The 10,357-nt window shown below is 45.6% G+C and overlaps 2 protein-coding genes across 2 annotated transcripts; both read left to right on the top strand.

Annotated features, from left to right (window-relative positions):
- Positions 1 to 422: 422 nt before the first annotated feature.
- Positions 423 to 1,394, top strand: LOC128075537 (olfactory receptor 6B1-like). The gene has a single exon (XM_052672374.1). The coding sequence runs from the start codon at positions 423 to 425 to the stop codon at positions 1,392 to 1,394; it is 972 nt and encodes a 323-aa protein (XP_052528334.1).
- A 7,174-nt stretch (positions 1,395 to 8,568) lies between these two features.
- On the top strand, positions 8,569 to 9,540 carry LOC128075536 (olfactory receptor 6B1-like). The gene has a single exon (XM_052672373.1). It carries the CDS (start codon positions 8,569 to 8,571, stop codon positions 9,538 to 9,540), a length of 972 nt encoding a protein of 323 aa, XP_052528333.1.
- The last annotated feature ends 817 nt before the right edge of the window (positions 9,541 to 10,357 follow it).

Genomic DNA, 10,357 nt, shown 5'->3' with positions numbered 1-10,357 from the left:
TATTCATGTGGTTGCTTCCTTTTTTGCTGAAAACAATGTAGCAAACAACTAGAATGAAGATGAGCTAGGGAATCAGGGGTGGGATTAATCAGAATGTACTTCAAGGTGTTCTATGTGGATGCTTACAGTTATGCTAGTCACCTGCATTCTTATTATTTTTGAACCTTCACTTTGGATGCTTTACATCTCATCTGAAAGTTGGTAGGTGTTGTTGTTTCCACTAAGAGAGAAAAACGACACGGCAGGCATCTAAAGCTTAATCACAAAACTTCTGGTCTGCCTTGTGAATTGTTATTCAGTTCCCACGGGGAAAAAAAAACCTTTAATGTTCATACCTCTATCCTATATTCCCCTTTTTTCTGTTTTCCTTGACTTACCGGGTCTCTGTTCAATCTCCAGTGTTTAGATACAAACTTCTCAGAATGGAGAAGAAGAATTCCACCCAAATCAACATGTTTCTCTTGTTAGGATTCCCAGGCCTGGTGGACTTCAAGGTTCTACTCTTCACAGTATTGCTGCTGACGTACGTTGTAACGGTGGTGGAGAACGTGCTCATCATTTCCCTGATCAAAGCAAACCGTGAACTCTGCAAACCCATGTATTTCTTTCTTGGTCAGCTGTGTTTCATTGAGGTCTGGTACATCTCCGTCACTGTCCCCAAACTCTTGGCAAACTTCATTGCAGAAGACAGGAGCATTTCCTTTGCGGGATGCATGACCCAACTCTTTTTCTTCAGTTCTTTCATATGCACTGAATGTGTCCTCCTCTCTGCCATGGCGTACGATCGCTATGTGGCCATCTGTCAACCACTGCGCTATCTCCTCATCATGACGTACCAGATGTGTGTATGCCTGATAGCTCTCTCCTGGTTCACTGGGTTCACTGTGTCCTTGATCAAGATCTCCTTCATCTCTCAGTTGGAGTTTTGTGGTTCCCATGTTATTAACCATTTCTTCTGTGATATCAGCCCAGTGCTAAACCTTGCCTGCACTGATATGTCAGTGGCAGAGATGGTGGACTTTGTGTTGGCTTTGTTCATCCTGCTTGTTCCCCTCTCCATCACTGTTGTCTCCTACCTATTAATTATCACAACAATCCTGCACATCCCCACCACACAAAGTAAGAAGAAAGCCTTCTCCACATGTGCTTCCCACCTCACTGTGGTCATTATTTTCTTCTCAGCCACTCTCTTCATGTATGCCCGGCCCAAGAAAATCTCTTCTTATGACATGAATAAATTTGTGTCAGCTGTGTATACTATTGTCACACCCATGTTAAACCCCTTCATTTACTGCCTGAGGAATCAGGAACTGAAGAAAGCATTTAAAAAAACTCTCTCTGTAAAAATCACTATCTCAGAGGTCACCAGAACCATTCCTTGTCTGCAAACATGAAAGCTTGTTGATTGGGTGTCCTGTACATTCTGATCTATTAATGGCTCTCATGTGTATGTGTAGGCACCCCCCGGTTGCTATTCTGTAGGAAATGTAAGGGTAACAAGCAAGTGTATAAAAAACAAGTGATGCAATGCATTTGCTCACTACCTGCTGAGTGCCCCCATCCTCCCCAGCATTCTCCCCTCAGTTTTACTGTTCAGCAAGACCGCACGGTATGGAATGTGCCACGGACGCTTTCAGTTAGCAGTCCTGGTTCTTTCCCTTCACAGCTTCCTCTGCACTCCCAGCCTCCTCCAGGCAAGGCAGTATGAGAAGTTGGAAAGCCCTTGTCTTGATTTAAGCACTGCTCTGCAACAACTAAAGCACTGATATGTTATCAACATTTTTCTCATCCTATATTCAAAATATAGCATCTTGCTGGCTACTGGGAAGAAAATAAACTCTGTCCCAGCTGAAACCAGAACTGCAGCATGTCACGTGGCTACCAACACTTCATTCCCCAAGATTCTAGCTGTGAGGGCTGCTATGAAAGTAGTGCTTGCTGTTTTATTACATTGGCCCACGACATCAGAGTCAGATACTGGTGGCATGGCATTAGAAAGAGAACCAACAAAACAGATGTGTTTCAGTGTGGATCACCTACAGGAAAGCATACTGGCGTCTACTTGATCACAACCCTACATTCTGAGGCGCTGCCGTGCCTGAACTCTCTTCCCTCTTCCCTGGTTGGAAGACAACCGACTGCATGGACAAGTCACCAAGGAACATGGCTATGGACGTGCCTTTTAGGTTCAACCTGAGAGACAAATGCCTGACTATCCACTTTGCTTCTCCTTGTAATTAATCTCTTTCTGTTGCCTTAACACTGAGCAAAAGCACACACAATCGTGATGCACACAGGAAATGGCTTCATGGCTCTAAGCCCTGTCTGCAAAGGACTTTCCCCTAGCTCATGTCAATCTGTCATTACTGTTGAGCTTGGAACCATCCATGGGGTCGTGGGTGCTCTCTATTTTTAGGGATTGCTGAGTGTTGATACTACGCTCAAACTTAAGCCATCGTGTCTCAAATGTCTCTGATAACCCAAAGGGATGGATCATTCTCTCAGCCTCACTAAGTCCTGCCAATGTTTTACTTCCTCTCTGTATGTGTCACTGCATTTTTTTCTTCTCATTAAAGACTTTGTGCAGCATAGCTGGGGACTTGTGACTTCTTTGTCACCTTCATTCATGAGGGACCAGCTGTGCAAGGAAAAATTGTGGTAGTAATCTGCCTAGCCTTCAGAAAGACCTTTCACTCTGTCTCCCACCTCATTCTCCTAGAGAAGACGACAGCTCATGATTTAGGCAGGTATACTCTTTGCTGGGTAAAAATCATAGAAATAAAGAATCATCACCTTTGGGGAACACCTCCCACATACGGATGGATCATTCTCTCGGTATCACTAGGTCAAGCAAATGTTTTACTTCCTGTCTGTACCAAACCCCTACATTTTCCTTCTCATTTAAGACTTTGTTCAACATAGCTAGGAATCGGTGATTTGTTTTACTCCTGCTGCCATTGGTCACCTGCTCTGATAAGAAAAGCAGTGCCCTCTGCCCTAAGCTTACCGCATATCCTTGGAAACAGAGGAGGGAGAACCTGCCCTCTCCCATAGCAGCAGGCCTGTCCCCAGGCAAGAGAAAGACAGCGGTCCCTCCCAAGCTTAACCACTCTGTGTTTCTGTGATGTGTTGCAACAGCAGAGTCTGGAAGTGCACGGAATGGTGGATTCTGTGGAGGACAAAAGGCTCAGGAGGCATCCCATCCATGTGTTTAATACCTGCAGAGGGAGGGTGGGCAAGCGGAAGAAGCACGAGAGAGTCAGCCTCTTCTCAGTGGTACCCCTGTGAGAGGACAAAAAGCCATGCACATCAGTGGGAATGTGCAGAACGCCACACAAAGAATTCACTGTATTCAATGAAGGCAGACAAGATGCCAGTCGGCTTCCCAGGGAGGTGGTAGGGTCTGTCTCATTGGAGTAAGCAACATACCCGCAGACATGGCTCTGAACAGCCTCCTCTTCTCCATCCTGCCGTGAGCAGGCCTTGGACTTCAGGGTCTGAGCCTCGGCTGCTGTGGGATACAGTGACCTTCTGCTGGTTTCCCTCACAAGGCAGCAGTCATCAATCAGAAGGGAACAAGAAAGTGTCAAGGACCTGTGCTCACTAAGCTAGGCAGGTGTGGAGGGACCATGCCAGGGGAAGGCCATTGCATGGCTAAAAGCACAGAGAAGGAAGAATGGCAATGAAGAAGATTGCAGTGCATAAGGAAATGCAGACCACAGGAGGGCAAAAGCAAACATCTACTGTGGAAAATTGAATGGGAGCCCAGAAGTAGAGGTCTCAGTGAGATTTCAACACCAAGTGCTGGATTCAGAGTCCAGAGTGCTCAGCTTTACCCCACAGGACCAGCAGCACACCTGCTCTACGCTCAATGAGCACCAGAACAAACAGACAAGAGGGATCAACAGCAGGAAGAGTTGGCAGGAAGGCAGAACATACCTTCTCATGATCCCACAACATGCAGTGGTGCCTACGACGGCATTCAAGTGACCTATCTCTACACAACGGAAACACAGCAGGAAAACACATTCTGTCCCATTCCTGAGATTTCTTACCCTACCTTTGGGAGCTGACACATCAATAAACCAAGTAATGCTTTGTTACCACACAGAAAATTAGTGAGTGCCCCATCCCTGCAGCTTATCCAGGCCAGGCAGGATGGGGCCCTGGGCAGTCTGATCTGGTGGGAGGCAAACCTGCCCATAGCAGCACTGTTAGAACTGGGTGGTCTTTATGGTACCTTCCGACACAAACTCCTCGATGATTTGTGATAATATTTGGACCCCTATAGGGAAATCCCAAAGGATTTTTTTTTCATGGCCTTCACCACTCAGCCTCCAATACATGCTTCAGCCAGTTATGCTGGGATCATCACATGCCCTGGGCAATGGCTCCCTGGGACTCCCAGGAACAGGTGGCACTTAAAGCCCAGTGGATGGGACTCATAAGGGCGTTCAAGAGAACATTCAAGATGGCATTTAAGGGGGTTCAAGAGGACATTCAGAATAGAGACTGAAAAACAAATCTGACAGGCTGAGGCGGAGGACGCTGAGAACAGAGGCTGTCTCCAGGAGACAAAAGCAGAAGACAAGGGGTGTGAAATCTCCCTGTGGTGATGACCCAGACTGGAGAAGAAGTGTGTGAAGGCAACTTGTCGCTCTGATAGGATGAGCACTTGCTCAGTCAGTTAGCGTCTAGTTATGTAGGAGACTTGTTAAGTGCTCTGTTGACATGTTGGTGGGGATAGAAATTTACGGGAGGGAACTTGGAAATGTATATAAGGGATGTTAGAGCCTGCAATAAACAATATTAGTCATTCATGCATCTGAGTCCGTGCCTTCAGACACTGCATGCACTGACCACATCAGACACCAAACTGCAGGCTCACATAGGCACTGAGAGATGGAACAGCAAGGCTGCACCTGCACCTCTCAGCATCTTGGCCTCACCTTGGTTTCACTGCCTTTATGCTTTTACGATTTTTGTTATCGGTATTCCACATCATAACATCATGTAGAGCACTGGGAGGTAAAGAGCTAACGCTCCAGTTCCACGGACTGCCAATTTTATGGGTACCTGGTTCTCAGAAGAGAAGAAGAACTACATACCCCAGAGGACTTTGTGTTTCCATTTTCCGTTCAGAGGAAAAGATAAAACTGCTTGCAAGTCATGAGACAGCCCTCACTTCTGATTCTCGTCTCATCCGTGCATGATCCCCAGCCATCTCGCCTTTAGCTTTAGATTAAGGAGCTCAGTTTTGGACACACTCGCTCACATGTTATGTTATTTAATAAGCCTCAATTACAACTGTAGTGTATTACACTGTGTTGTCTTGCATTCCGATATCATATTTAGTAAATTAACTTTACTCCTCGTATCGTTGCTGCTCTTTTGTTTTTAGGCCCATCTCCCTATCCTTCCCCACTTTCCCCCTTCCCCTTACCCGGGGCGTGGCTCTGGGGGTCCCCTGCACCATTGGTCACAGAGCCAGGCCAAACCAACCCGTAAACCATCAACAACCACCCCACACCCCTTTTTCAGGACAGAGAGCCTGTGGGCCTGCTGTTCCCCTGCCACAGACAAAGACAGATCTAGAGAGAACTCTGTGACAACTCCAAAGATTGCCTCTCTGCTGCTTCCAAGGAAACAAGGGCAAGGGCGGCTCTGTGGAGACAAAAGCTGAGGGTGGTATTTGGCAGCTGGAATTTTAGTCCCCACTTTGCTTCTTCCCTACTACTACCATGCCAGCTCTTGCTGTGACTGTTGCAGAAGTGAGAGAAGTCTATGAAAGCGCAAAATGGAGACACAACTGACACGCCTCACTGGCTGAGCTTTAGAGAGGGACAGGTCTATTTTTCAGAACTGGCTCTTATCAATTATTGATAGCCTTTGTGAACGCCTCTCACAGAATCCACCCCTACTATCAAAACCTTGCCACAAAAGCCGCATACAGGGACCAGGACGAGACCAGAAAGTGTTTGTGTTGGTGGAATGGGTTTGTCCAGGGGTTTTTACCACCACTGTGAGGGATGCCCAAGGCCTGAGGAGGGTCCAAAAAGCCAGGTGATGTGCAAAAGCACTCATATCCATCACTGCATGAGAACGGGTCCTGTTTTCTACTGGCTGCGGTGCAACAATATTCGGATGGCGGTGTTGAGCTGTCAGTGTGGAGGAGGTGGTAAATCCTGGTACTGGCTGTGCATATGAAGAGCAGAGCTAAGAGGCAATCACAGTTGAGAAGGTGAGCAGGAGGGCTGCGAGGAGTATCAGCAGTAGAAGAGCAGTATGATAAATAAGACAAATATGCAGAAATGATAGACAAGAACTTATTCAAGCATTTTCCATCGGTTACCTACAGGTTATCAGAAGCAAGGACATGGAACCCATCCCAGAAGTGGGGGAGAAGCAAGATCAAAAAGGCGTGATTAAGATGACTAGAAAAGCTTTGATCCACTTAAAATCATAGAATGACAGAAGTAGCTGTAACAAAGGAACATCCTCATGCAGAGAAGCACTGTTGAGGTTAAACACCATGCAATTTGTATATCATATGCCACCTGGCATATTTGGCCACAGGTGAGGATTTCAATCACCACCCCTCTCTGTTGCTTCCGGGGAAGAATCAAAGGCAGTTTTGTGTTGGTAATGCTCAACAGAGACATTGTGAGTCTCCAAATGCTTTCCCCTATATATATATGAAGAGATTCATAATCTGCTGTGAGCGGTGGGGTGGGGACTGTCTTGACAGGGAGACAGAGACATCCAGCTATCACCTCCAGACTCTTAGGAATGTACGGTGGGGTTAACCTTTGATAGAAGCCTACATTTGCCAAGCAGATCCTTGGTGCAGATCTGGAAAGGCATTTGAGAGTGGGAGAGATACACAGAACGGACATCTTTGGACAGGCAGTGTGTGCAGCTCAGACAATGCCAGCGTATATTCAACAAGGAGCTGTCAGTGATTCAAGGATTTTGCTTTCCAGCTCATGAAACAGCTACTGGGCCACTGCTAGCTGAGACCTGCCGACAAACACAAATGCGGTGATTAACACGGCAGGGGAGGAAAAAAAGAGTCACTCTTGCTGCCATCTCTCCAGAGACCAAACCCCCCAGGAAACGGTCTGAAATCTTGCTGACAGGGTCTCAAAAGCCTCCGTGTAGAACTACGCTCCTGTATTCAAAAAGCATTCACAGCCTGGTCTGGACTGCCAGAGATTCAACAGAGGTTCTAGAACCATGACTACAATAAGACATTTCCAATTTCTCTTCCATGTATGATTTCAAGAATAACTGAAGAACACAGAGGCTTGGAGATGAATCAAAAGATGGCTCCAATGAGCAGCTGATTGATCCTCTGATGAAAAGTCTCAAGCTTGGCTTTGCTTCCACCCCGGTTGTGAACTTCACAAAGACTAAGTCTCGTAAGTTATTGCACGCAGTTACCAAGGCTTCATTTTGGAGAAATTGTCTACGCACACTCCTCCCTGGCATAAATGAGGAGACGGGTTGGTTTGCTGAATGCCATTACAGAAGGATGCTAAATCCTGTAATTTGTAATTGCCATGCTTCACAGGTACACGTCTGAGTTAGAGTTTGATGTAGAAGCTTACACTGCATTGATATTCAAGCAAAACTGTGACGTGAAAACAGGAATATTATCCACGTTTTGATGTCAATATTAATGAGGCAGTGCTTTCAAACGGACTTTATAGGTTAAAACAAATTACTGTAAAGCAAATTTTAGTGTCAGAAATTTTCCTCTAGAAATGTTGGGCTCTGCACTGTGCTGAGGCTGCTCCTACCTTTCTGCAAATAAAATGATGGCAATGCAATCCCTGGAGATGCTAATGCCCTACTTGTTATTGGGTCCTTTTAAAAGCAATTCACTTCATCCGAAAAGGGAAATTGTCTATATTTTAACTGAAAGTCTAGGAATTGTACTATTTGGTTAATGGGGAGAAAAATCATATGTAAATATTAATTTAATGCACCAACAATTTGGTAGAAGTTTATCCCCGGCTGAAATGTTACCCGGCCCCTGGATGTATACAGATGCCAGCATTGGGTTTGCAGGATGGTGTCCAGCAGATCTTTGTGACCAGCGACTGTAATCTGGAGAGAGATATTAATTTCTGTTCTTACAGTCATATTCATGTGGTTGCTTCCTTTTTTGCTGAAAACAATGTAGCAAACAACTAGAATGAAGATGAGCTAGGGAATCAGGGGTGGGATTAATCAGAATGTACTTCAAGGTGTTCTATGTGGATGCCTACAGTTATGCTAGTCACCTGCATTCTTATTATTTTTGAACCTTCACTTTGGATGCTTTACATCTCATCTGAAAGTTGGTAGGTGTTGTTGTTTCCACTAAGAGAGAAAAACGACACGGCAGGCATCTAAAGCTTAATCACAAAACTTCTGGTCTGCCTTGTGAATTGTTATTCAGTTCCCACGGGGAAAAAAAGCCTTTAATGTTCATACCTCTATCCTATATTCCCCTTTTTTCTGTTTTCCTTGACTTACCGGGTCTCTGTTCAATCTCCAGTGTTTAGATACAAACTTCTCAGAATGGAGAAGAAGAATTCCACCCAAATCAACATGTTTCTCTTGTTAGGATTCCCAGGCCTGGTGGACTTCAAGGTTCTACTCTTCACAGTATTGCTGCTGACGTACGTTGTAACGGTGGTGGAGAACGTGCTCATCATTTCCCTGATCAAAGCAAACCGTGAACTCTGCAAACCCATGTATTTCTTTCTTGGTCAGCTGTGTTTCATTGAGGTCTGGTACATCTCCGTCACTGTCCCCAAACTCTTGGCAAACTTCATTGCAGAAGACAGGAGCATTTCCTTTGCGGGATGCATGACCCAACTCTTTTTCTTCAGTTCTTTCATATGCACTGAATGTGTCCTCCTCTCTGCCATGGCGTACGATCGCTATGTGGCCATCTGTCAACCACTGCGCTATCTCCTCATCATGACGTACCAGATGTGTGTATGCCTGATAGCTCTCTCCTGGTTCACTGGGTTCACTGTGTCCTTGATCAAGATCTCCTTCATCTCTCAGTTGGAGTTTTGTGGTTCCCATGTTATTAACCATTTCTTCTGTGATATCAGCCCAGTGCTAAACCTTGCCTGCACTGATATGTCAGTGGCAGAGATGGTGGACTTTGTGTTGGCTTTGTTCATCCTGCTTGTTCCCCTCTCCATCACTGTTGTCTCCTACCTATTAATTATCACAACAATCCTGCACATCCCCACCACACAAAGTAAGAAGAAAGCCTTCTCCACATGTGCTTCCCACCTCACTGTGGTCATTATTTTCTTCTCAGCCACTCTCTTCATGTATGCCCGGCCCAAGAAAATCTCTTCTTATGACATGAATAAATTTGTGTCAGCTGTGTATACTATTGTCACACCCATGTTAAACCCCTTCATTTACTGCCTGAGGAATCAGGAACTGAAGAAAGCATTTAAAAAAACTCTCTCTGTAAAAATCACTATCTCAGAGGTCACCAGAACCATTCCTTGTCTGCAAACATGAAAGCTTGTTGATTGGGTGTCCTGTACATTCTGATCTATTAATGGCTCTCATGTGTATGTGTAGGCACCCCCCGGTTGCTATTCTGTAGGAAATGTAAGGGTAACAAGCAAGTGTATAAAAAACAAGTGATGCAATGCATTTGCTCACTACCTGCTGAGTGCCCCCATCCTCCCCAGCATTCTCCCCTCAGTTTTACTGTTCAGCAAGACCGCACGGTATGGAATGTGCCACGGACGCTTTCAGTTAGCAGTCCTGGTTCTTTCCCTTCACAGCTTCCTCTGCACTCCCAGCCTCCTCCAGGCAAGGCAGTATGAGAAGTTGGAAAGCCCTTGTCTTGATTTAAGCACTGCTCTGCAACAACTAAAGCACTGATATGTTATCAACATTTTTCTCATCCTATATTCAAAATATAGCATCTTGCTGGCTACTGGGAAGAAAATAAACTCTGTCCCAGCTGAAACCAGAACTGCAGCATGTCACGTGGCTACCAACACTTCATTCCCCAAGATTCTAGCTGTGAGGGCTGCTATGAAAGTAGTGCTTGCTGTTTTATTACATTGGCCCACGACATCAGAGTCAGATACTGGTGGCATGGCATTAGAAAGAGAACCAACAAAACAGATGTGTTTCAGTGTGGATCACCTACAGGAAAGCATACTGGCGTCTACTTGATCACAACCCTACATTCTGAGGCGCTGCCGTGCCTGAACTCTCTTCCCTCTTCCCTGGTTGGAAGACAACCGACTGCATGGACAAGTCACCAAGGAACATGGCTATGGACGTGCCTTTTAGGTTCAACCTGAGAGACAAATGCCTG

The sequence above is a fragment of the Tympanuchus pallidicinctus genome, unplaced genomic scaffold, assembly GCF_026119805.1.
Source record: "Tympanuchus pallidicinctus isolate F22 unplaced genomic scaffold, pur_lepc_1.0 scaffold12, whole genome shotgun sequence".
Taxonomy (NCBI): domain Eukaryota; kingdom Metazoa; phylum Chordata; class Aves; order Galliformes; family Phasianidae; genus Tympanuchus; species Tympanuchus pallidicinctus.
This window is presented reverse-complemented; position numbering and strand designations above follow the sequence as displayed.

Excerpts from the sequence above, each read along its gene's own strand:
- LOC128075537 (XM_052672374.1), top strand. The coding sequence starts at position 423 with ATGGAGAAGAAGAATTCCACCCAAATCAACATGTTTCTCTTGTTAGGA.
- LOC128075536 (XM_052672373.1), top strand. The coding sequence starts at position 8,569 with ATGGAGAAGAAGAATTCCACCCAAATCAACATGTTTCTCTTGTTAGGA.